This window comes from Mauremys reevesii, linkage group 4, assembly GCF_016161935.1.
Source record: "Mauremys reevesii isolate NIE-2019 linkage group 4, ASM1616193v1, whole genome shotgun sequence".
Lineage (NCBI taxonomy): Eukaryota > Metazoa > Chordata > Testudines > Geoemydidae > Mauremys > Mauremys reevesii.
In genome coordinates this window covers 48,649,996-48,677,851 of record NC_052626.1, presented here as the reverse complement: position 1 = coordinate 48,677,851, position 27,856 = coordinate 48,649,996, and the positions used below count along the sequence as shown (strand labels likewise).

The window sequence follows — 27,856 nt, the reverse complement described above, 5'->3', positions numbered from 1 at the left end:
AATTATAATAGCTTTTTAAAATAGTCATTTTGATTAATGCATATTGTGAACTAATGAACTGACAAATTTGATCTGGGGAAAAACATCAAACTTTTAAGTTTATAATTGTAGTGCACAAAAGCCCCACAAAATCATAAAATCTATTTTTTGAGCTGCTGCTGTTCCAATTTATTAAATCATTTCATTTCCAATTTTGCTATATTGGTTCCTCTTACACCAGTACTTTGAAGAACAAATTTCAACCAGAAGGAATTGTAAACCCACAGTAATATCCATGTGAAAATTGTGTTTGACACACTTGTTTGTTAAATTTTCAAACAGACATCTTTTTTGCTTTCTCCCATGCTGCCCCTCATGCTTGGGAAGAGCTTCCCATGACCAGCCAGAAAACTAACATATTAGGCCAGGTCTACACTACGGGCGGGGGTCGAATTAGGGTACGCAAATTCAGCTACGTGAATAGCGTAGCTGAATTCGAACTACCCTAATTCGAAAAACTCACCCGTTCAGACGCAGCGGAACCGAACTCCGCGGCTCCAAGGTCGACTCCGCCAACTCCTTCTGACGAGGTGGAGTACCGGAGTCGACCGCGGCGCTTCAGGAGTTCGAACTATCGCGTCTAGATCAGACGCGATAGTTCGAACTCCGAAAAGTCGAACTCACCGCGTCGACCCGCGCGGTAAGTGTAAACATAGCCTTAGTCTCCTTCTAAAACCTCCTAAAATGTTCCTTTTCAGTAATGCTTGCAAAAAACATGCCAAGTTAGGCCACTGTTGTGCTGAGACCACAACCTGTCATCCTGACCAATATTATCTAATTGTTTCCTTGTACTCCCCCAACTGACTGTATCCATCTCTTGTCTCTTGTCTTACACTTAGATTGTAAGCTTTGTGGGGCAAACTGTTAGTTCAGCGCCTAGCACAAGGGGGTCCTGGTCTGTGATTAGGGCTCCTAGGCGTTACAATAACCCAAATAATAACTTAGTTAATAACTATAAAAATAAATAATAGAATCCTAAGTGAGAAAGTGGACTCTGCATAATATTTCACACTGAGAGTGAACAGTCCAGTATTCCAAAGCTCTGCTGATATTCAGAAGGAGCCATTTATACATTAAAATACACTACTAGGTAGATGATAGACAAGAATAATGAAGAAGGAATGTAAAAATGAGCGTGTGGCATAGGCATCAAGGGACTGTGTGTCTGTCACGCCATCTGGAGTGACTTATGATCGAGAGTGCCAATCTCAGGGCAGACTGTCAAAAGCAGGGCAGACTCCCCTAGCTGGTGCTATGTTCTACAGTTAGATTTCACCAACCCAGTAACAAACATGAACCTCTAGATCACTTTAACAGTCTTACCATAGAATCCCAGACAGTCCCCTTGAGTTCTCCAGTCTATCTTGCCACGCAGGCAAGCTGGGCTTAGTGATAAATGGTCACGTAGACCAAAAATCACAAAACATTCAGGTTGCTCCCAGTCTCAAGAGACCAGTCACTTACCCCAGATCAATTTGTACTTTCGATCTCACACCAAAGACAAAGCCTGTAGCCAATATTGTAATAAACTAACCAAAGGTTTATTAACTAGGAAAGAAGAAATAAAAGTTATTTACAGGTTCAAGCAAGCAAGCATATATACACAAATTAGTTTGAGTCTGATTCAAAAAGTGACAGAGATGAAGTAATCTGTCACCACTTAATGTCTTTTTAGGGCTTAACCATGTCGACCATGGGGATCTCTGCTTTTTGTTTCTTAGCTCCAGCCCTTGTTAGAGTCCAGACTTGCAAAGAGAAGAAAAATCTTCATGTTAGCTATTTTTATTTCCCTCTTCCAGCATTCAAACCAATGAGACAAGGCCTTCTGCATGTACTTCTCCATGGGTGGATAAAGCAATTAACAAAGCTTTTGTTTTGTGATTGCCCACTGAATTTTGATAGCCCTCCTGTATGGGTGTGGGGAGCCCCTCTTCTATTAGAGTTCACAAGTCCAGAGCAGGCATTTTTACAGTTGTAAAACAAACTTACATTTTTCCTTGCAGCATGGAATACAGACACTACAAATAAGATTAATGCATGCAACAACTTACACATCTTATAGAGTCTAAACACATCTTTACAAGTCTAACACCTACCTTGAACAATATTAACATGTAACAGTATTAACATGTAACAATATTAACATGTCTACATGCATCCGACGAAGTGGGTATTCTCCCACGAAAGCTCATGCTCCAAAACGTCTGTTAGTCTATAAGTTGCCACAGGACTCTTTGCTGCATTAACATGTAAGTGAGCTGGACTGGTTTCCAGCTATGAATTTGTCAGTCTCAGCTTATGCCTACAGACCTGGCACCTGATTTACCTGTGTCACAGAGTCATTTGCTTTCAGTACAACTAGCTGAAGAAAAAAGATCATGAATGAGACATTAACAAATGATTTAGCATGGAGCATACAGCTACAGTAGCATTGTCTTAATAAAGCTCTGGCACAGTTACTTTTTCTGGTGGTGTGTTGCTATCATCAAAGGATTAATGAAACAGTTATACAAACAGCTATAAAACATTTAAACAATACACTGTAAGACAACATCACTTTTTGTGACCAGGTTTGTTGTGTTTGTCTTTTTTTTTAATACTTCAGTGCTACGTCTACACTACACACCACTGCTGATGGTGTGTAGTGTACATGTAGCTACTTACCGCAGTGAAAAGTAGGCTGCATCCAAGTGTGCAGCTGTACTTTTCAGTGAAAAGGGTCTGGCAGAGAAGAGGGTCCCTGCTGCCACAGTCTTTCCCCGCTGTGGGGAAGGGCTCCAGCAGTGGGAGGTGTCCATGCCTTCCCCCCCTGAAGTCTTTTCCTGCAGCAGGGAAAGCCTTCTTCAGTGGGGAGGCAGTGGGACGCTATACTGCTAAAAATATCAGTGGCATGGGTTGGGTGAGAGCGTGTTGGGGATGTACTCGCATACATACCCATGCCCTTCAGGTGTGTCTTTGTTTGCCTAAGCCATGCCTCACTGACTACACTGCAATTTAATATCCATCCTTTGTGGGCTATGCAGGTAGGTACTCTAAATGTCACCAAAAAAAGTGTGCAGTGTTCATGTACTGTAAGAGGACTACAGAAATTTAAAAAGCTAGGTGCCTGACATACTTAATTGGGTCAATCATCTTATTCTCCCCCTCCCTCATCCCTTGGGAGATGTCTCTCAAATCTCAAAGGATCATCCTACTTCATTATCTTTCAGTTTCAAGTTTACACACACATTTAAATCGCCATGTTATATCACTCGTTTAGGAGTCCATCAACAGAGCACTTACATTGGCTACAAGGAGCTCTATAAAACATTGTCTTTCTTCCTCCCTCCCTGTGCCTCCCTTTAGAAATTGAATGTGCTGCCCCTGCAACAGCTGTAATCCTTCCCAGCCAAAGAACTGAGAGTAAAAATGTCCTGCTTTAAATCTGCTGAAAGCTCTAAATAGTAAACCTATGCTACCATGTGAAAAATTCAGAACACCAAATGCAGGTATAGAAAAGCAAGTTCACCAAAGCTGATTCACTTTTTTTTTATGTTGTATTTGATTGCACATTGAGCACAGTTATGTGTTATAAAGTAAAAATAACATGTTTACCTGTTTATATTCCTCTCTCCATATTCTTTACATTGGCCAGTATTTTCAAACTTGGGTGCTTATTGTAAATAGCAGCCTAAGTAATGTGATTGATTTTTAGTGGTGTTGATCCCCTGCAGCTCCCATTAACTTCAGTGGAAACTGGATGATCAGCACTTCTGAAAACCAGGCCACTTTATTCAGGTGCCGAAGTTTAGGAATTCAAGGTGAAATTTTCAAAGGCCCTCTGTATCTTGAAACTTTCACTCTGAAATTTGGAAATTTTGGCTATTATATCTAGGTGATCTATTTATTGTCTTTTTATAGAATTTTAATATATAGCAGTTGACTCTGCAACATGAAGCTAAGATTGTGCAGGTTTTCTGTTGATTAATAAACCACAAGAGCCTTATAACATGTCAAATTTGGGTGAAAGTTATTCCTGGCGGGTTTGCAAAATTCTGGTCATCCCTAGTGCTTAACTTTGTTTGCCAGATAAACACAATGTGATTAGTGTTATCATCAGCATAATTCTAAAATATGGAAAAGTAGATTTTGTGCCCAGGTTGGCAAACTTTCTTCATATTTTTGCAAGGAAGATGTTGGAAATTGGACATCAACAAAATTGTGTATATTAGATTTTTGTCCCACAGTTTTTGTCAGTTTCTGCCTTGCATAATTATTTCTATTGTTTTGATCTTTAAATGTGTCTCTGCTCCTCAGAGAGAATAGCAAATCTGGGTTTCTTTTTGAGGATATTTTCCTGCTAATAGCCAAAAATGTCTTTTTTAAAAAAACAGGTCCAATTGTGACACTTTTTGTAATGCAGTGTAGTGGTAGCCGTGTTGGTCCCACGATACTAGAGAGACAGGATGGGTGAAGTAATGTCTTTTATTGGACCAACTTTATAAAGTTAACTTATAAAGTTGGTCCAATAAAAGATATTACCTCCCACAGCTTGTCTCACTTCTTGTACTAATATGTCACAGTTCATGAAATGAAACTTTAAACTACCAGACTGTAAAACACAGCACATAAAACCTCCAGGGTTCAAAGTTATATAATACAATTGTTTACTGAGATGTCAGAAAGTGGTGTTTGCAAGTTAAGTACTGTAGTTTGGGTAGCATAAGAGATGTTTTGTAACAAATGTGCTTCATAATCTTGACTTGAAAGGCAGCAATCTTGCAATTAATATGAAGTATATGATATATTAATATTTATAAAACGAAGATAAAATAAAAATAACAAAATTACTTTGTTGCTGAGCCAGGAATCTAGGGGCTGTGGGGACACTGTTTAAAACGGTCTATTCATTTTAAACTAATACTTTTAAGATACCTTTTTGAGATCTATTTCTCTGATGCCATATGTGGATAGATATAATATACCAGCATTGATTCTAAGACTCCAGATTTGAACATTCTTTTTTAACTTAACAGGTTTTGGGGCTTGTCCAAAATATGAGTGTTTTCCAGTGCCCAAAATGTAAACATGAGACCCATATTTTTGGAGCTGATGGTGTGAGAGATCTAGCAAAAACCCTTGGACTAGATGTTTTAGGTAAGAATACTGATATGATTTTTATTGTTGATGGATGAATTAATGAAATGCATAAGGAAAACTCTGCTTGAAAAAAGTATGGGACAGCATTACCGTGATACTGTATGTTCAAATAATGGTCAAGCAGAAAAAAAGGTACAGAAATAATTTTAAATTGCTGAGTTTCATTACAGTTTTTATGCTGTTTATTATCATTGTCTCAGGATTTTTTCTTTTAATGAAATGCTGGCTAGATTTGGAAGTTTATGACAAATATGATTAATACTCACATATATAAGGGCCACAAGTGGGATAGTGTCTATGGTAACTCCATCCACTGGATCTCAGTGATCTTGACTGTCTTCTAGATTGTAAACTCTTCAGAACATGGACTGTTCTGATATCTATGTATTATACAGCATACAACATATAGCATTATTTATCAGATACATTATATAATTGTTAAATAATAAAGCGTACTGTTAATTATGGTGAAATTTAGTAACATGCATGCAATGACATTTAGGACCTAAACTCTTCCCATTGGAGTCAGTGGGAGTTGGACCATTGACTCCATTGGGAACAGGAATGTGCTTTTTATGTGGGAAAACTTTGTAAGCTGAACAGCAATGCATTAGGCCCATTATTTTTGTACCTACATATAGAATACTGAATTGTTGCGTTTTGCATGGCGAGTAAGTAGTTTACATCTTGTTTTGAATCACACACACTGGTTGTCCAAGGTCAGTTATGTTTAGAGCACCTTAATTATTGTTAGTTGGGATTTCAGGATTATACTGGATTGCAAAATGTGGTTTCAAAAGAAAATTTATCTTAACTCGTAAGGAATTCAAAACAAGAATTGTTCACATATTGATTTAATGTGGAATTATGTATAATTTTAAAATGTGGATTAATTGCTTACCTTTTTTAAAAATAGCATGTTTAAACCTGAGTGATCAGGAAGAGGTTATAAAACATAAAAGCACATTTAAGTTGGTAAATGAGATAATTGTGCATGCTAATGATGTATCTCCATGTATTACTGTAATTATGTCAATGATATTCCACAGCTTATCATTAAAATAAACGAGGAAGTTCATTTAAAATCTTCATAAAGACATCAAGGTCTGATACAAATCTAACATAGGAATGGAATTTAGAATTGAAGACGCACATTTAGGGTCACCTGGTGGAAGCATAATGTGTGGGAATCAGAGTCAAAGGGGATTGCTTCAGCCTTGGGTTATGCTGGTGGGTGCAAAGTCTCCATCCGCAGTGGCACAAGGTGCTTGGTCAGCCATTGATCTCCATAAGTGGCTTTTGCTGCCCCCAAAATTGTAAAGTTGGCCAGGGATGGGAAGTCAGGGTGAAGCCAAGGGATTTGCTGATTTGGCAGGAGGGAGGAAGAGGTTTGAAGAGGAGTGGATACAAACATAATGTTCTCCAGCCACTCATTAAAGAGCATGAATGTAGTGATGTAAGGGTTAAAGTGAGTTTATATTGTACATAGAAACATAGGAATTACTATACTGGATCAGACCAGTATCTGTCCTGTCTCCAAGAGTGGCCAGATACTTCAAAGGAGGAAAACCTGCAAGAGTCAGTTATGAGATAACCTGCTCATATGGAATATCTCCTTCCAATGCCCAATAGTTAGAGTTTGACTTATGACCAAAAGTTCTGAGGGTTTATATTACATCTTCCAAAGCTCTGGGGTGTGTTTTTGTTCATATTTATAAGTAAAAATGTGGACATTCTTGTTATCCGTATAAATATCTTTTGAATCCTACCAAGATCTTGGCCTCAATGTGTATGTCTACACTGCAATAAAACACCTGCAGCTGCCCTATGTCAGCTGACTCAGTCTCGTGGCGCAGCTGACACGGGCCAGCCAAGGGTGTTTATTGCACTGTAGACATAATCAATGATACTTTGTGACAAGTTCTCCCCTCCCCCCCCCTCCCCCCCCCGGTAACAGTGTTTTGAGTGAAAAAGTGTTTCCTTTATCTGTTTGGAATTTGCCACTTTTTAATATCATCGAATGTCCCCCTTGTTCTTGTATTATGAGAGAGGCTGAATTGAAGTTCCCAATATAACTTTTCAGTATCATTCATTATTTTGTATGTTTTTTATCACGCCATTTTATTAATCTCCTCGTTAAAGGAAATAGTCCAAGTCTTGTCATTCTTCAGATGAGAGATTATCAATCACTCATTATTCTTGCCCCCATTTCTGGAATCCTTCTATTTCTCTAAATGCTTTTTGAAAGGGAGTGACAAGAACTAAACAGAATATTCCAAATGAGATTGTACTGATTTATATAAGGAAACATAATAATTTCTGTATTATTCTCCATTTTATCCTATTCCTTATGTATCCTAACATTTTTATAGTTGTCCATACTGAACATTTTTGTCCAATACCAGGTCTTTTTCTTTGCTTGATACAATTAACTGTTTAAATTATTCTCTCCAATTCATGCATTTGTGCATTAACCAACACTGAATGAATCCATCATTATGTTGCCCATTCATCTGTTGTGAGGCAAACCTGCAGCCAAATCAGGGCTGCTTGCTCAGCTGTCCTTCCAACATTGTCTCCTGGTGCTTAGAGAGCCAGATTTGTGGGTAGTCCTGTTGGCATATGTTGTCAATGTGCTCCTCATGGCCCAGGACCCTGGTGACCTGATGCAGGTGGAAGCTTGCCAAGCCATCTACTTGGCAGTCTCCTTCAGCTGGGTCAAGAGCTTCGGCCTGAAGGCCGGGGATGGCTGGCAAGCTCCCTCCCTCCCACCGGCGCTGTTATTAATTGCATCATATCTATGTAAATTTCAAAGCAATTTAAGATCTACTGTCAGCGAATAACTTAGCTAATGCCCCCTTAATCTGTTCTTCCCAAGGTATAAATTCCCGATGTTGTTAAGGAAACACCAAAAGACACAGATGTAACCTTCCGATAAAGTAATTGACATAGGCAGTATTCCTTTCCAAAACGAAGTATCGTTTTAGTAAAGTAACTAATAATCCCTACTACTATATGACCTAAAAATCCTAAACCAGGCACAAAATCCCTGACACCAATCTCTTACTGCAGGTTAAACAGCATTCAAACTATAATAGCATATAATTTAAATGATTCAAAGTGAAATGATTTGTTACAGCACTCCCAGCCATCTGGTAGAGTGTGGGCCTGCTGCTGTGTCTTAGCGTTCACCTTTCTGCCACCAGTCTCTCCCCACTAGAGAATTGGGTAGATCTCGAGGCCAGGGTGGGTGACTGGTTGCAGAAGTGGCCGAAGCTGCTCTGGTGCCTTTCTCTATGAGGGAGGGCACGAGTGCTTAACCAACTGGCCCTGTCCATCCTCTGGCACCAGCTCAACACCTTGAGCCCGCCCCCAGACATTCCGGTCAGCCTCCAGAAGATCCTGGAGTTTTTCTGGCTCGGGCTGCACTGGGTCTCTGCAGGTGTCCTGAGTCTTCCCTGGAGGAGGGAGAAAGGGCCTGCTCTGTGTCTGCAGTCAGGTCTGTGTCTTCCACCTCAAGGCCCTGCAGAATTCCTTACAGTCCAGGTAGTAAGGCGTGGAGTGCGCTGGCACATGCTTTCATCCACCCCCTCTGAGGGCTCCGATACAACCAGTAGCTCTTTTCCCCCAAAACCAATCTGAGCTGCTGGTCTTTTACCAGGATCTCCTCAGGACCCATGAGGAGGAAGCTGGATGAGGGGTTGCTCTGCGACTATGAGACCTACTTCTGCTCATCCCTCAAGCCACATCTCTGGGCAGAGTTCCTCTGGGCCATGCTCCCTGGATGCCTTTGAGGAGCAGAGGACGCTGTCTCGAGTCTTCTGCTGGGTGTCCCCATCTGGATTCCTGACTTTGAACCTGTGACCCCCATTTCCATCCTTTTATTTTTGTTGGTTGTCTCCCATAATCATTGATACCTGGGTCTGGTGGCTCCTCCCCTTAGACTGTGAGCAGGGGCCTTTAGATGTGGGCAGGCTTCTGCCCACCCATCCCCAGTGCTTCAGTAGGTGCACTGACTTACCCTTTGCACAGAGCCTGCAGTGACTCAGCCTTCAGGCATGCAGCTGCAGCCTATACCCCAGGCTCAAGTATTTCCTCAACCGCACCAGAGCTGCAGATCAGTCTGTGCAACTACCCAGCCAGAAACCCTCGTGCTGCCTCACAGAGTCACAGACTCTTGAGACTCCCAACCTGCTCTTGACCCTGTTCCTGTTTCTGCCCCAGCCTTGCCCAAGCCCTGTTCCAATCGTGTCCTTGCCCTACCCTGCTCTTGTTCCAGCCCTGTTACTGATCCGCTCCAGGCTTACCTCTGCCTCCTGATCTTCCCTGGACCCCCAGACTCTGACTACCTGGCTTTGATCTTTGAGCTGTATCTGGATTCTGGCTAAGACTGTGACTTGGCTTGTCCCTGGACTCTGACCACCTTGCTTCAACCCCTGGCTTCCATCTGGACTTCAGCTGTGGTACTAATTCTGGCTTCACTATGGACCCTGATCTTAGTTCTGACTCTGGCCTGTCCCCAGATCTCGATTCCAATGCCACACTTGGCCCAGTCCCGACTTGAAGTCTGGCTTTGACCTCTGGCCCAGCCACTAAGCCTGACTACTGAGAGGTAGCACCTGACACTGAGCTTGGAAGACTCTGATGTTCCTGAGCCTTCTCCAGTTCTGACTAACCAAATAATTTTGTGTCATCTGCAAATTTTGCAACCTCACTGCTCACCGCCTTTTTTATATCATTGATGAATATGTTAAACAACAGTGGTCCTAGTATAGAACATTGTGACACTCTACTATTTAAATTTTATCATGAGGAAAATTGGCCATTTCTTTTCCATGTCTCAGCCAGTTTCTGATCCATTACTTTGACCAACACATCATGAATACTTAGTTTCTCTAGTAGCTTCTTGTAAGAAGCTTTGTTAAGGGCCTTCAAAAGTTCTAATGAAGTACATCAACCAGTTCCCCTTTATCGATTTCTGTATTAACACGTTCAGTTAATTCTAACAGATTTGTAGATACATTTTCCTATGCAGAAGGTATGCTGGTTAGACCCTAATAAATTTGTAATCTCCTAGATCTCTTATAATTCTATTTTAATTGTTTTTCAATACATGTATCAGATATATAAGTAAGGCTTACTTGTCTGTAATATCCCAGATCACTTCTATCACCTTTTTAAAACACACAACAATTGCTACCCTTCAATCCCCTGGTATAGTAACTTTTTAAAAAAATAAGAGTTTGCATGTTTTTGTTAGGAGCTCAGCAACTTCATTCTTAGGTATATTGTGAACTCTTGGGCATATACCATCAGGACTCAATGGAAATTTGTTGCTTTTTTATTTATCAGTTCGTTCCAGCCCTTCTATTTTGTTACCTCACTCTCTGATAGCGCTTCATTGTTATTACCAGAAAAGAGTAGGTCCTAGGCAGGTGTGCTCTGTGGTGAAGAATCGTGCAAAGAAATCATTTAGTTTCTCAGCAATATCCTTATCTTCCTTAATTGCTTGCTTTACCCATAGTGGTCCAGCAGACCCACTGATTCTCTTGCAGGTTTTCTGCTTCTAATGTACTCACAGAATAATTTGTTTCTTTTTATACCTTTAGCTACTGTCTTTAACTCCATTAGGTGCTTTTGTAAATCATCCTGGGCACCAATCTGCATCTTTAAACACCTAAATACCTTCTTAAATGTGGCCCTCAATCCTTTTGAGAACAGTAGGAGATGGCAGCCATTTTGAAAAAGGGCAGTTCTTTGTGTAATTCTATTGCTGCTGAAGCAGTAAATTTTAGTTGTGAAGACCGACTGCAAAAAATTACTCTGAATCCTAAAAATAATAGTCTTCAAAATGTGGCCTAAAAATAATAGTTTTCAAAATCGCAAGATAACGGTAATTTTAACTATGTGGGACTTTGACGAGTCCATATTATTCCATTACTAAGGACATTCGGGACAAAGAAAAGATCTGACCTGCAATGGTAAATTTCTTAAAGGACCAATTTTTAACTAAAAAAAATATGTATGGATTTACTTAAATTCTCAGAAAATTCATTCTGTGCCAAAAGCGTAAGTATTGAGCAATTTTGGGGAGGATAGAGTGTAGTCTTCATATATAACAGAAGTTGCATGTCATCTTTACATGCAGAATTCAATTCAACCTTAATTATGGAGTCAATACCTGCAGCTCCATACTTTTTTTTATTTTAATTTTTTTCTTGTAGGGTCTTTTTCACTAGCATCCTTAACTTTTTTTTTTTAAATCCTCTTCTAAAGTTCAGTGCAAGATTTCGATGCCTTTCCTCCTCTAATGATGTTGAACTTAAAATTTATTTTGGTCACCGTTATAAAGGGGCTCAACTACAGATACTTCTTGGACCAATGCTTGTATGTTACTTATGTCTAAGGGTTTGATAATACCAGGGCCAGCTCCAGGCACCAGCAGAGGAAGCACGTGCCATGGGCCCATGCTAAGGGGTGGCATTTCATCCCTTCTTGGGGCGGCACAATCCAGGCGGCTTTTTTTTTTTTTTGCTTTGGCAGTCCGGGCTTTGTTGTTTTTTTTTTTTTGCTTGGTAGAGCCGGCCCTGGACAATACCCACGCTTGCATCTGTTTATCTAGAGTTCTGTTTTGAAACTGCTTTAGTTAAATCAGTGCAAGTTTATATATGAACACTTATTTCAGTTTAGCTATTTTTTCATTTACCTTAATCTGGTGTTAATTTATTTTTAAGTTAAAGCAAAATAACACACTTACTAGCCAAACTAAGAGTACCTACACAGGGTTTTACACCAGTTTAATTAAACTGATTTAAAAACACACTGTTAGTTAAATCAGTGAAACTTCTGAGTATAGACAAGGCCTGTGTGAAGAGGAGTCAGGCCTCCAGCATGCTGTAAACGTAATACTGGCAGAAGATCAGTTTTTAACTGCATTTTATCTCATAGGCAGTATCTGTGTTGTGATATAGTAATTATAGGAACTTTAAAAATTTACTATATTTAGTGCTGGAAAAATATTTCAGAATTAAGTGAAAATATCCAATGGGTTGATAAATGATTTTTCCTTTAGTACATTTTTCTTTTATAACAGTTCCCTGCTGATTACACAAGCAAAACACACAGTAGTTAGCCCTTGTAAAAGAGAATGAGTTGAATATACAACTAGCACTTAATTAAATCAATGGCCTACTAAGGACTATAGTACATTTTGTTGTTTGGCAACAAAATGTGCTATAGTTTGGATATTGATAAATATCTCAAAACACTGTTGAAAATACAAAAGTAAGAAATATGTTGAATAGTATGTTATCCTGACACTCAAAGAAGTGTTTTTATTTTGTACCCTTCCAAAATGTCTAGACCATAGAAATGTCTCAGCTTGAGCTTTTCTGCTTCTCCAGAAAGCAATAAAGCAAACTTCCTGTCATTGCAAATTACTGCAAAGCAATCTGCTCTTTTTCCAGAAAACGAATACATTTGAAATGTATTTGGTACTAATGATTGAGGACATGTGGAACTCTGCTGCAGCTAATTTTAATTTTAAATGCTAATTTTAGAGATTAAGTAATTCAAAGGATAGCCTGAACTGGAATATGATTTCAAGTAGCTTCAGGGCTAGTTTAATGAAATGCACTTATGAAATATTAAGTCTTTATGTAAATGCATTTTGGTGTTTTTAATGCAGGAGACATTCCATTGCATGTTAATATAAGAGAGACCTGTGATGCCGGCCAGCCTATTGTCATCTCACAGCCTCAAAGTGACATGGTAAGTTTAGTGCTATGCACTTAAAAAAAAAAACCAAACAAAAACAACAAACAAACAAAAATACCCTGGAGAGTGGGGAGAAAGAAGGGAAAAGTCTCTGTTTTTTTAAGAAGGGAAACCTTCTTGTTAACATAAGGAAATAAATCCTGAAAATTGAATTAATCGATGTACTTGCTCAAAAAGTGAGGTACACAGGTATGTAGGTTGTCCTTTCTGTCTTTTTCTCTTTGTGCACATGTTTTTGTTTAAGTAGTCTGAACCATAGTCTCTGTAGCAAAAGACTCAGTCCAAATGCTTGCATGCCAAGAAGAAGAAGAGTCAGTGTCAGGCCACATGAGATCTAACTAATAACATAGATCTTCTAAAGCTGTCTGTTGATCCTTTGGTAGTTGAGCCATGAGAGGATCAAAGGGGAAGGTTAGTTCTGTCAAAAGATCTGTGTAACAAGAACCTGCACAGGTTAGCAGGAAGTGGAGGAATTTGTAGGCAATAGGAAATGGGATTTTTCTGTGAATTCACCATAGCATTTTATTGCCAAAGAAAGTGGGAATAAAACAGACTTATCTTTCCAGAAAAGTAGTTTTGTGCATAAGATATTGTCATACTTGTTGACAGTACAGTACTTTTCTGCCTTGTACATCTTTCTCTATCCTGTGCCTGTCTCCTCTGTTTGGATTCTAAGCTCTTCAAAGCAGGGACTGTCTACTACCTCATTTGTACAATGCCTATCACAATAGGGCTCTATTTTTATACAGTGACCAACATTCTGGAGAGTAGTAGCAAAACCTAAACATTGTTAATTTTGTTTTAAGAGAGAGGTTGGAACAAAGTACCTTATGAGACTACTAATAGAATGCAACACATTCACTAGTCTGGGATAAGGCCTGTACCACTATTGATCACAGATCACTATTGATCTGTGAAATGATTGTGTGATATTCTGGTATATCTGTTCTCTGGATAGATGAAGAGTCTTCAGTCTCCATTCATCAGGCTGGCACCTTTTACAAGCACTACTTTCCTATTAAAAGAGAAATACAGTAAAATTCTGTAGGTCTGCCATGTGAGTTTGTTTCTAATCTGATGTCTCACTCCTGCCCATCCTTGTACTGGTAATGGCATTAGGGTGAAATCAGGGGGATATAGGTAAACTCCATTGTCGATATCGCGTTAAATATGAAATAAGTAGATTTTTAACACATACTGTGCCTCAGTAAAGGAAACTTTTTTTACTCTCTCATTGTCTTTCAGATAATCACTTCCCTTCACAAAGAAAAAGTAAAAAGTCACTAATCTCTGTGCAATTTAAAATTGCCTGTCCCACGCCCTTCTCATTTAATGAGAGAGACTTTTAATGTGTCTCTCTTATTTCTTACTTTAAAAAATGTAAAATTCACAGCACATAAATGATGGTTAGAGAGGTTCTATGAGGTCAGATTCTAATCTTTAATATATGACATCCATCTTCATGTTTCTCAAATAAACTAAAATTGTGGCTGTTCATGCATGAAAAACCACATATTTTTTCAGATAGAGGACAATATGCATTGCACTGTTGAAATTAGCTTCACTCTTGTCCTTAAATTTGGAAATATTAAAAAAATCTGTTCCGCTTTCCTTAGTGAACATTTATAAATGAAATAGAGTTATAGGGCTGAAATAATACATAGCTGAATAAAACAGTGAGCTATAGGGAGAATAACCGAGTCCTCAGAAACCAATGTGCTGAGTTTAACTGTCACCTTTTAGATTCTGTTAAGACTAGAATAAAAGGTACATAATCCCCACATCAGTGATGAAGAGGTTAAAGAGAGGCTGTGGGCAAGGCTGGCACTGCCCCTTCAGCCCTGCCAATCACATTAAGGATGGAATAAGATCTTAAAAAGAGGAAGTTCTCCAAAGTTGGTAGGCAGTTCTGGGAGAGAGCAGACAGGAGGGAGGGCTCTCTAGCTCCTAAAGAAGACTCCTAGAAGCCTTCAGGGGAGCTACCCTAAGGAAGGCCATTTACCAACTCCCCAGCTCCATGCTTACAAAAAGACAGCGACCCTGGTATATTGGATGGGTAAGACAAGTTCAGCAAGCTGATTAGGTGGTTGCTGTCACTACCCTCAATCCCTTTCAGACCAATCTCCAGTTAAATTAGAGGTGCTAAGGACCCTACTATGGGATTATTCCTAACAAGACAGATGGGGCATATATATGTAAGGGACATCTGGTAGGGTTTCAGATCCCATGTGAGTAGGCTTGGAAGGATTAGTTTTTTATCAATAAATGTTCGTAAATGTCTATTACACAGTACACACACAAACCGATTAAGAAGTATTTCTATCAAAAATTGACATTTACAGATAGACAAAGTGAGAAAAATGCTGCTTGGGAACATATTAGAGTTTGATTTAAGGATATTTACTTTGTATATTTTGATATATGATGTTGAGAGTTTGTGTTTTAAAGCTTCAACTTTTTGAATCTCAACATTTACTGTCATTAAACAATTATTGTTTACCCCTCTTTGTCTGGCCCTCTCTCTCCCCCTTCTCCCTCCCCCCCGTAATTTCCCACAACTTTGAAAATTTAAATAGATAAGAATTGGAAAAAAAAAGTCTTAAAAATAAATATCAATATTATCCATCAAAATTATAAAAAATAAATCAAATTCTGCCAAGCCTACATATGAGGGGGAAAGGTTGCATGTGTGGCCTGAAAATCTATAATCTATTAAAGAACTAGAACAAATAGTTTGAGAAAACATCAGGTAGAAAGAATAGTTGTTCCTTTCTTGAAATTACCAGTGGCGATCTACAGCTCTCCTCCTGGGTGTGGTGCCTAAAAAAGCTAATGGATGATACAGGATTATCAACCATTTATCTTACCTTCAAAGCTTCCCTTAAAGACAGTATTGATTCTCAATTATGTTCACTTTCATAGTCCTCATTTGGTGCAGCAGTAGCCATGGTTAAGGAATGTGGCATAAGGACACAGGTTGCAAAATGCAACATTACTCCCTGTTCATTGCAAAAATAGTAACTTGTTCAGTCCTCAGTTTGAGGAATATTACTGTTTTGACACAGCCATGCCAATGCTCCACACCATGTTCAGCCTTTGAAAGGTTTAGCATAACATTAGAATGGTCAGATGTGAGGGAAACGAGCTTGCACGTGAGGCAGTTCACTATTTCAATTACTTCCTCTTGGCAGGAAATATGATCAGTAGAGCACAGCTGCCTGTTGAGAGCATTTCTGGAGATGACAGAGTGCTTGGGGTCCCACTGTCTTCAGAAAAGGCAGAAGGCCCAGCATAGTTAACATACTCGAGAACTGAATTGGATTCAAGACAGGGTGTATCATGGATACCCAGAGACAACTTAGGTAATGTAGAGGTGTTGATAAGGACAATCAAGCTACGAAAGCCCCTCTAAAACAGGTATAAATAACTATTGTGGTATTTAAATTTTGCGTGTAAGGCAGGGGCCTTGGCTAGGGTCTTTTGTGCCCATGTGGTGGCTGTCACTTCTGGAGCCAAGAAGCCTCATCGCTTTGTCAGGATGACCAAAAGAAGGAAGGTCAGATTTGGATTAGGGGAAGCATTCTTATAGCAGTTTAATGGGTTATCAGTTAAGTGATCCAATTGGATGCTAGGATCAGAGTTAATGGGAACTGTCTGACACCTCTCGGAAAATTGTTTTTGGAGTTCATTACCAAGGGAATTGGTGTGCATAGAGGTGGCCTGAGGAGTGGGCAGAGCATAGTACAATAAGAGATTACTTCTGTTAAGTTTTTTTTCTGATATTGGTGGCTGTCACTATTTGAGTTGAGGAATTTAGAAATAAATGGTTTTGGTTTTGGTGTGACAAACAGGCAGAGGTTCACATTAATTCAGAGTCAATGAAGTAATGTGGCTGGTAAGGGCATATGTATTGCACTGCCATTTATTTAACATATTTTCTGTGTAGTACGTTTCTGGTGTCGATAATGGGATTGTCCATGCTCTGTCTCAGTTTCAGGAATGTGGCATAAGGACACAGGTTGCAAAATGTGTTGACGGATTACAGAACCTAGTGCTGTTATCCAGCCAAGACCCACAGGTGATGCCTCACAGTTTGTGGAACCATGGCTCCTGACAGATTTAGGATTGGTGGAAAATTCCATTACTAGTTTTGTTGAGTTTGCAGATTAGCATTAAGGAAGCCTTCTGTATATTTAGTCCATCCCTGAGTTTCAGGTGGTGAATTATGCAGTGTCTTTGGTGCATTGTAGATTGGCGTCATCTGCTATATTGAGTCACCTTTAGAGCTGGGCATATAACTGATTTTTTTGGCTTGGCCAGCAAACCGTGGAATTCCACTTTTTTTGTCTGGCAGTATTTTATGCCAGTTTTCAAGGGGTGTGTGTGTGTAGAGCTAGAGTGACAACTCCTCAACACTTCTTCCTTGCAATATACCTCCGCCCTCCCTTTAAATAAATACCCACAGAGCCCAGTCCATGTAGCATTGGTGAAGAAGGGACTGTGCTAATTAGGCTCTACTTACACACACCCTCTTTCTGTTTTCAAAGCGTTTCTGCCCCTTTTTGTGCTCTTCTGCTCCCCTCAGCCCCACAAAGCAACAGGAGGGAGTTTTTGACCTCCAGATAACTGTCCAGTAAGTTATTGCTAAATTTGAAATTGTCTATTTTTCTTTAAATTTCCACAGATGAAGTGCTTGCTTCCAGAAAGATGGACTATAAACTAATTCCTATTAGAGAGCCTCCAAATAACAAAAGAAAAACTATAATCTCTAAAGATGAATCATTTTGTATTAATAGGAAAGTGGCTGCGAGTATGGATACGAACTCAAAATCCTCTTCATCTCTCCAGGCCCTTTCCACCCAAAAAGAAAAAAAACCTTCTATTTTGGTTGCAAGCCATCTTCTGTTGCTTAGTAATGAGAGAATAAACAACTGAACTCAGCAGTATTATTCAAGTCTACAGATGGCACATTAAAAAGATCATGAATAGGAGAAGAAGTTCAATATATGTAGAGTTGAGTTTGTGTAATGAAAGGAGCATTGATAATTTGAGATCCTGTTTAGATCTTTCACATATGTTGTTTGTGTTACTGAATTTTTATTAGCTTTGAATAAACAACTGAATTTCTCACCAAGGTAAAGATTTCACTTTTTAATCGCTTTGGAGGAAACAAGTCTGGGTCAAATCACCTAATTAAACTGTTCTCTAACCTTGAGGTAGAAAATTTTAATATTGCATTTCTGAAATCTTTTAAAACTGAAATGTGTTGTTAAAAAGTGACCTACAGTTTTATGTTCCATTCATTGGTATGTGTATATTGATGTTTACTGCCCAAATCCTGATTCAGTCCACAGGAACTAAGTTGTGTGTATGATGAAGGGTTATCTTCTCATAAGACCGGGACACACATGGCCAAGCAATGGCTGCTACATCTAGGGAGGGGGAAGTGTAGTGTTCCGTGCTATCCCTAGGCAGGGTGATGAGCTATGGATCTGTGTTCTACGCAACTCTCTGGCCACTGTGTAAATCAGTGGGCAGATTGCATCAGCTGAGGCAGCTCAAATAAAGCCAAAATGTTAAGAGTTTAGATCCACATCCCTTTCCTCAGGGTTGCTGTATTAATAAACTGAAGATGGAAAAAAGCTCAAAATAAAACAAAACACTACGTACCAGACCTTTCCTGCTTTGCACAGGTGGGAAGTGGGGAGGGCACATACTTCTCCTGATAGCCTGACTGCTGTGAAGAGTTCCACACTGGAGCTTCCTTAATCTTGAATCTCTCCCCATCTGCTGCCTGTCCCTGTGTAAGAGGCAGGAAGCCTTATGTCTGGCTTCCTGTAGGTCACATGCTTATTCCAAGTCATGTGCCATGTGTCTATCGCTACCAGTTTTAAAGGGGCCAAAGGCACACTGGGATGTGTACCGACACCTCAAAGCCTAGTGCCTTTTTACACACATCACACATTATTCCCAGTGATAAAATGTATATACCCTGTCCTTTGAGTCATAGATTTGTGTAGTTTAAGGTCAGAAGGAACCATTAGGTCATCTAGTCTGACCTTCTTTATATCACAGGACATTACATTTCACCCACTTACCACGGTAATTGAGTCTAATACCTTTTGTTTGACTTAAGGATAATTTGTGTTTGGCTAAAGCCTATCTTTCAGAAAGGCGGCATGCAGGCTTGATTTGAAGACATCAAGGGATACAGAATAGACTGCTTCCATTGGTAGTTTTTCCCAGTGCTTAATCCCTCTCACTGTGCAGAATTTGGGCTTGATTTGTAATTTGAATTTCTCTGGTGTCCGCTTCCAACCACTTGTTCTTGTTGTGCCCTTCTCTGCTAGATTAAAGAGCCCTTCAGTACCTGGTATTTTCTCCCTATGAAGATACTTATAAACTGTAATCAAGTCACCTCTCATGCTGCTTTTTGAGTTGAACAATTTAATCTCTTTAAGTCTCTCAAAAACTAAACCAGTTGAGCCTGTCACTGTAATCCATTTTCTTTAGCCTTCGAATCATTGTTGTGGCCCTTCTCTTTGCCCTCTCCAGTTTTCCAGCATCCTTTTTAAAACACGGAGCCCAGAACTGGATGCAGTATTCCAGTATCAGTTTCACCAGTGGCGTATGCAGAGATAAAATCACCTGCCTGCTCTTACTCACTTCTCTCTTGTTTATACATCTAAGCATCACATTAACCATTTTTGGCACAGCATCACACTGGAAGCTCATGTCGAGTAGCTTATTCATTATGACCCCTAAATAATTTTCAGAGTCGCTGCTTTTCAATGTACAGTCTACCATTCTGAGTGTATGGCCTGCATTCCTGGTTCCTAGATATATAAATTTGCATTTGGCTGTGTTTTGTTTGAATGGGCCCCATTTACCAAGTGATCTAGATCACACTATATAGCTGCCATGTCCTCCTCATTATTTACCACACTTCCAATCTGTCATCCACAAATTTTATCAGCAGTAATTTATATTTACTTCCAGATCATTGATGAAAATGTTGAATAGTACCAGTCCTATGGGACTCCACTAGAAACACCTCCATTCAATACTGATTCCCCACTGACAACTACACCTCTACCCTGATGTAATGCGGTCCTCAGGAGCCAAAAAATCTCACTGCCTTATAGGCGAGACCACGTTATATTGCGTTTGGTCCAGTACGGCGTACTGGTACGCCGTGCTGGACTGGACCGGCTTCCCTGCCGGTGATTTAAAGGGACCAGTGCTCCAGCCACTACAGGGATCCCTGAGCCCTTTAAATCACCGCCGGAGCTCTGGCAGCGGAGCTCGGGCAGTGATTGAAAGGGCCCTGGGCGCCACACAAATTCAGATATAACGCAGTAAAGCAGCGGGGCTCAGGTGGCGCTTTAAAGGGCCCGGGGCTCCCCACTGCTTTACCACATTATATCTGAATTCTTGTTATATCAGGTCGCGTTCTATTGGGGTAGAGGTGTAATTTTTAAGATCTGTTAGCTGGTTCTTAATCCATTCAGTGTATGTTCTGTGGATATTGTATAGTGCCGATTTTTTAATCAGAATGTTATGTGGTTAACATAACATTGACAGAGTTAATCGCATTAATTAACTGCGATTAATAGACAGCTCAATTAATAAAGAATTAAAGGTGGATAATAGAATGAATGCCAGTAACATGGATTTATGGAAAACAGACTCTGTCAAACTATCTTGTTTTGATGAGCTTACAGGCTTGGTTGATAAAGGTAACTGTGAAGACGTAATAGTTGTAGCCTTTTTGTAAGGTATTATCTTCTGCAAATGTAAACAAACTTATTTGTCTGAGCAATTGACTGAAAAAGAAGTAGGACTGAGTGGACTTGTAGGCTCTAAAGTTTTATATTTTTATTTTTGAATTCAGGTTTTTTTGTACATAATTCTACTTTTGTATGTTCAACTTTCATGATAAAGAGATTGTACTACAGTACTTGTATTAGGTGAATTGAAAAATACTATTTCTTTTTTACAGTGCAAATATTTGTAATAAAAAATAAATATAAAGTGAGCACTGTACATGTATTCTGTGTTGTAATTGAAATCAATATATTTGAAAACATAGAAAACATCCAAAAATATTTAAATAAATGCTATTCTATTATTGTTTAACATTGCGATTAATTTTTTTTAATCACGCATTTAGTCATGATTAATTTTTTTAATTACTTGACAGCCCTAATTGAGTCCCATATCAATTTCTTTATTATCTTGCCCAGGGTCAATGTCAGACTGACAGACCTATAATTGTTAGAAGCTGGTAGCTAAATACTTCAAACATCCTTCTCAGTTACTATGGACTTAAAAGTATTTCATTATCTTCATCTGATATGAGTACATCATCCTTCTTTCAGATACAAAAATGAAATATTTATTGAATGCTCCTGTCTTTTCAGCATAATTATTAGCATTTTTACCATCTCCATTTAGGAATGGGTCTGCACCATTGCTAAGATTTCTGTTGTTGTTATTGTTGTTATATGTAAAAAGCTCTCTGTTGTCCCTGGCGCCACCAGCCATGGACTTTTCCATCATGCCTTTAGCTTCCCTTATCAGTATTCTGCACTTCATATCTTCTGATTTATATCAGTTCCTATTTATTTCTCCCATTTTCCATTTGTTAGGTATTGCTTTTTTTATTTCGAATTGCTGCCTTCACTTAACCACTGTATCAGGATGGGCTTTTGGCCAAAGTTTTTTTGAATGTGGAATCATGACTGTTTGGCCATCTAATGTCTTCTTAAAGAACTCACAATTTTCATCACTTTTCTGTCTACATTTGTGCTCCCACACATTTTCACTCATACTTTTTATTAGTTTTCAGAAATTAACCCCTTTTGAAGCACCAAATAAATCTACTACTAGTTGGGACTGCCCCCGCCAATATTTAATGTATCAGATTATGATCTCTGGTCCCAAGGCAACCACCAGCTTCCAGTTTGGTGATTAATTCATCTTTATGCATCATAATAAGGCCCAAAATAGAATTATCTTGTGTTGGGTGCAGTATCTTTTGTGTTAGAAAATTATCATATCATTTTTAGAAACTTTGAGACCTCTAGCATGTGGCTTCTAAACTGAAGACTTTCATCACAACACAATTTTATTTTCTACATGTTGCAGATGTGTTTAAGGACTAACTCATCCTGTTCTCGGATTTGATTCAGTGGTCGGTAACAGGCCTCCAACCATACACCCTCTTGGGCTTTATTAGTTTGCATATTGATCTGTATGCATTAACAATCCTGTGGCTCTGAGTTATCAGTAACTCTAAAACAGGTAATGGTGTTAATGTAGAGTGCCAATCCTCCCCCCCCCCCCCGCACACACACCTTTCTTGTTTACTCTGTCCTTCCTGAACAGTTATAACCTGTGATTTTAACATTCCAATCACACAAGTCATCACACTGAATTTCAGTAATGCCAGATATATCAAATTTCTTCTCATCAGTAAGAATTCCCAGTTCTTCTTGCTTTTTTCCCAGACTTCTATTACTCGTATATAGGTAATTGAAAAATGTCTTCTCTTCACAGTCTCATTCACATGGTTAGCAGGGAGAGGATTGATATACTCTCCCTTAGCAGAGGGAAGACCACAGCTGCACATAATAAGTGGTAGAGGCTGCACAGAAATATGGTTGGGCTGGATGGTTGGATTAGGCCAGGGGTGGGCAAACTATGGCCCGCGGGCCAGATCCGGCCTGCAAGCCATTTTAGGCTGACCCACGAGCCATACCATGCGGCTCGGCCCCGCTCTGGCACTCCAGCCAGGGCACTGGGTTGGGACCACACCACGTGGCTCTCCCCATGCCCCAGCCCTGATCCCCCTCCCGTTCTCCAAACCCCTTAATCCCAGCCTGGAGCACCCTCCTGCACCCCCAACCCCTCATCCCCAGTCCCACCCCAGAGCCCGCACCCCCAGCCAGAACCTGCACCCTTCCCACACTCCTGCCCCAGCCCTGATCCCCCTCCCACCCTCTGAACCTCTCGGTCCCAGCCCAGAGCACCCTCCTACACCCCAAGCTCCTCATCCCTAGCCACACCCCAGAGCCCTCACCTCCTCCTGCACCCCAACCCCAATTTTCTGAGCATTCATGGCCTTCCATGCAATTTTATTCCCCGATGTGGCCCTCAGGCCAAAAAGTTTGCCCACCCCTGGATTAGGCACTTCTCCACATCAGAAAGTTGTGTTCAGACAAGTCAAAGATAGCTGCCTCTATGAGCCAACCCCTCCTTGTGGAAAAAGAGGAAAATGCTCTCTAGAAAAATCCCTGCTCTTGGACACATTCTTGGTTGCATAAACTAGCTGGGTAGCTGTTTTTGTTTTTGCTTTTTAAAAAAATGGCTAGTGAAAATCCCGAGTGTGGGAAGATCTTTTCCTTTTTTACCTTGACCAGGGTCTGAAAAACCCAGTTTCAAAAATGAATTTGGTTTCAAGGCCTTGAAATTTTGGTCACCACAGCCTGCAAAGGGATGTATAGTCTACCTCTATTGAGACACCGTGGCCTGTCTCCTCACTCCTTCTGCTCTGGAAGTAGAAACATCGTTTTTGCAGTGCATCGGGTTTTATATGCATATTGTGGGTAAGGGGGAGCAGGATTGCACCTCATCTTTGATGGGAATTTTATTGAAAAGTGAAGGCTTGACTGTTGTGGTATAGGAATGGGACTTTATAATTCTGATGGCTTAAGTCTAACTTAAAGAACTAACTCCAAGACATACCTCCTGTTTGTACTTCCTAGTGAATTGTGAATAGAAGTTTTTTATACATTTTCATTTCATTCTGTTTCACTCAGTGATGTCAGACTTGCTTGTAACTACATTGTGGAAAATTATTTCTTAAAACATTTTTTGTGGGGTTACATCATAATTATATGCAAACTAATGCATCATAACTGTGCTGTCTCCATACTTTTCTTCTGTACTCTATTTTGAGGACTATAAAAGTGAGTTGTGGTGGCTGGTTTTGCTGATAATGAAATTACCCTAAATCATTCTCTTATTAAAGAGCTTAACACTTTATACAGTAAAGTAAGAATTTTTGAAGCATGTATAGTACTAAACGGTAAACAGAATTGTATCTAATAATTTGGGATTCTGTTTTTAAAAATAGCTTGCCTTTTCCAAAACAACATAACTGTGCAAATAAGACAAGCTTATCCCACTGGTGTAGAATTGTATTCTACAAATGTGTTGAAGAATGTTAAGTAACTCCTAGCACAAGACTTATTTCCTATCTGGTAGGAATGATTAAACAGAACTAAATTCTTCAGAATCTCTTGGAGAGTTTCTTCAGTTAACTATTTGTCACCTTGATTTAGCACTGCTTTATAAGTGCACAGATTGGTAGATTAATGGTTGTAGAGAAGTCTGCTACTGTTTCATTTAGTTACATTATACAGTACCCACAGAAACTATCATTATAGAATGGGCATATGGAGGAAATATGAGAGAGACATTAATGCTAGTCTTCTGAAAAAATGCTAACTATAATTACATTATTAGAATTGCATTTCTGGACCTCTCTCATAGGCAGTATTAATGTTCTAAATTGCTTTCAAAAGAAAAAAATCTGCCTCCAAGCTGAACTGCAGAATAGGAATATTGTTGTTCATCCTGGTAGTTCTTATTTTAAACAAGTCTTAGCAGTGTCAGCATACTGCCACTGCACTTGAGGCTGACCATGCAAAGACTTAGGTAAGTGAGTAGTCCTATTGACTTCAGTGGGATTGCTCACATGAATAAAGTTAATCATGTGCCTTTGTCTTTGTAGCACTGGGGCCCTTCATTTGGTCAATTGTGATTATATTATACTCGCATTGTGTACTATTTATAAAGGCCTTGATCCCGCATTCCTTATGTACCCAAAACTTGAGGGCCAGTTCTATGGGTATGTGAACACTTAGGTAACAAGAGTTGCACCTGATATCACAGTGGTAAACCAAGACTGAATGCCTTTCTAAAAGATATGCTGTAGTTCAGACACCAATTATTGAGCTTTATACAGGGATTACTGGGTCCAACTCAGTGGTCTGTGCTATGTCAGAGTACTGGTCCTTTCTGAACTTAGTCTATGAATCTGTGATCAGTTTGATAATGAACCTGGCTTTGTTGGCTTTTAAAGTTGTTAATGGAAAAGGACCTTGGTATATATAATAAGACCATCTCCTTGAATGTTATTTTGGTGAGCGTCCATGTTCTGACAGCATCTACCCTGTTAGGGACTCCACCATCTCACCATAGGTTGGTGTGTGATTGACCGTTACTGGGATGGTCTTTAATCACTTGGAATTTGGTCCCTTTGGACATCCACATGAATCTCTTGGGAAAATGGTCTTTTAAAAAGTATTTTAATTTTTAATCCCTGTTGACTCTATGTAATATTCTCCTTAGTGCACCCCAGTGTGTAATGATGTAATTCACTTGGCTTTTTAGTATTTTATTTGTTTTTTGTCTGAAGTTTGAAATTGTGTATGCAGCATCTCAACCAACTTGGCAGGACGGAGGAACTTGAGGAATAACATTTTCTGTCAGGAACGAAAGGGTCCTTCACAATACACAAAGTTTTTCCTGGAAGAACACAAACACTGCCTGCTGGACAGGGCAGATTGCTCCGCTGAGTTTTGGACTGGAATTTAACAAATAACTGACCATATTTGGAGTTGATTTTTCCTTGATACTTACTAACACTTGAAATAAAATAATAATAATTAAAACTTAACTACAAAAAGGCAACATTGAAATTGAAATACTTCTCTGAATGTGTGTGCAAGAACATAGAATGAACAGAAGTTTTTATATTTCTTATGCTTTCTTATAGAAAAGAAAAGGTGATCGATATGTTTTTGTTTTTACAGGCCAAAGCCTATCTAAGGATAGCTACTGAAATAGTAAAGAGATTGCCAACTCCTCCAGCATGACGTGCTCATCTTGGGTACCTGTGATCAGAACTTAACAATAAAGTGACTTGATGGTGTAAGCAGTGGTGGAACAAGCAGAAATATATGTCTATGGATTATGTATTGTATTTGTAAGAAAATTGTTTTGAAGTTTAGGAAACAAAGTTTGAAAGTATCGTTATTTTTTTTGTCATGACATCATTTGGTTACATTCAAATGGATTCAAGGATTCAGAAGGAAAATGGGTGGTACCTGACATTTATATATGGTCGTCCGCTGCTGATTTTTAATATCCTTGAACAACAAGGACAAAGTGCATCATTCAGCAATGGAGTTTCCCTCAGTTTTAATGTGAAGGTTCAGCCTGTGGAAACTCCAGTCCCAGAATACAATGTGCCATCTTTGTCCAAGCAGCAAAACTCAAAGGTGGACCATGGCATGTTGAGGATTATAGGCACACAACTATATAAAAGATGAGGGCATCTGCAATTTCCCCAACTTATGTACATTTTTATTCAGACCTCGGTGCTCTTGTTAAATTGCCATCATGGCCTTAAATTGGGCAAAGCATCAAGGACTTAATTAGCCAACTGAAAACTGTGTAATTACCATATGTTAGTGTACATCTCAACTTAAGCCTCAAAAACAATATGATAGATCTGCATATTCTGTAATGATTTTTCCTAATGGTTCAAGAACAAATTTCTTCCCTATTGGATTATATTGGGTTATGAGGTAATTTCCTACTTATAGGATAATAGACTATATGACCTGTAGGCAAATTACTTGCCTGCTTTGTGTTATGTTGAACCCATATAGAAAACTAGATAACAGCACATTATAAACCACATATCATATCTGAGTTCAATTTGACATGGAAAATCAATGACAAAAATAAATTAATTTTATGACTGCATATAAGCATGTGTTCCCAAATCAAAGTAACAATGCAGGATCTGAATGTATACACTAAAGATGTAACTAAAGAAGCAAACTAAGATACGATCTTCAAACTGCAAGACTTCTTTTTGTTTTTTATTGTCTTGTCCTATGATCCTTCTTTTTCTGATGGTACAATTTCTATGGACGTAAAAAACATGATTCTGTAGCACAGGCTTCCATTTACAATTAGAAGTTTGAATTTATATTCAGACTATTTCACACCATTCAGATATGTATCCTTATGCGAGTTTTGCCATTGACTTCACTAGGGCCTGGATTCCACCCTTTGTGTATACCATTGTTCCTGTCGCTTTTCTCCTCTTGAAATAATATGACATAAAATAGAATTTGGCATTCTTTGAGCCTGGGAACACTTAAAACATATGCACTGAAAGTCAAATTTAAAACTTTGCTTCAAATTATTAATTGAATCTCAGACTTCAGTGGAGTTTTGTAAATATGAAAAATAAGGTATTTAAAGATGACTGATTTTTTTAACTTAGCTTTCATTTATGTACTTGAAAAAAGTGCTGAGAAGTAAAATTGCCCTTCAGCTGTTTCAGTAGCCATGTTATTTCCAGCTTTTGGATTGTACCTTTATTCAAACATAAGTATCCAAGCATTTGCAATTGTCTAGTGATATATTTTACAAAAATTAAACACTTAATGGTGTGCTTCCTCTTCTCACTTCATTGGTAACTATTTGCCTTGTTGGTTTGGTAAGAAGTTTTGCCTCTATATAGGCATTTCTGATGCACCCACCATAGTAATATTAATTTATCTACATATGTGTATGTCTGTTAACATTTGTAGGGCTCACATCAGCATAATACCGTAGGACATGTTAACTCTCAGTGCGAAGCTCGGATTTCCAAAGTTGTTTTTCAAGTTTAAAAAAGTCTGTCAGGCTTGCCAAATTTAGTATTCATTATCTTCACTCTTGATGTTAGCAAGTTTGTGAGTGGCTACTGACATTTCCAGTTCAGGATTAGGACTATCAGAATTCAATTAAAGGGCTCTTTGTTTATCTTTCG

General features: G+C 39.1%; 1 protein-coding gene across 10 annotated transcripts in view; it reads left to right on the top strand.

The window, feature by feature from the left end:
* Positions 1–27,202, top strand: part of NUBPL (nucleotide binding protein like) — a 157,050-nt gene extending 129,848 nt beyond the window's left edge. For 9 of the 10 annotated variants that reach the window (XM_039538840.1, XM_039538838.1, XM_039538841.1 and 6 more), the window contains 3 exons: positions 5,055–5,175; positions 12,866–12,948; positions 25,839–27,202. In XM_039538840.1, the coding sequence (XP_039394774.1) occupies positions 5,055–5,175; positions 12,866–12,948; positions 25,839–25,901 (267 nt within the window). In that variant the 3' untranslated portion in view covers positions 25,902–27,202. Of the gene's footprint in view, positions 1–5,054; positions 5,176–12,865; positions 12,949–17,638; positions 17,981–25,838 lie in introns of those variants that run through there. The other variant, XM_039538839.1, reaches the window with a different exon arrangement.
* The last annotated feature ends 654 nt before the right edge of the window (positions 27,203–27,856 follow it).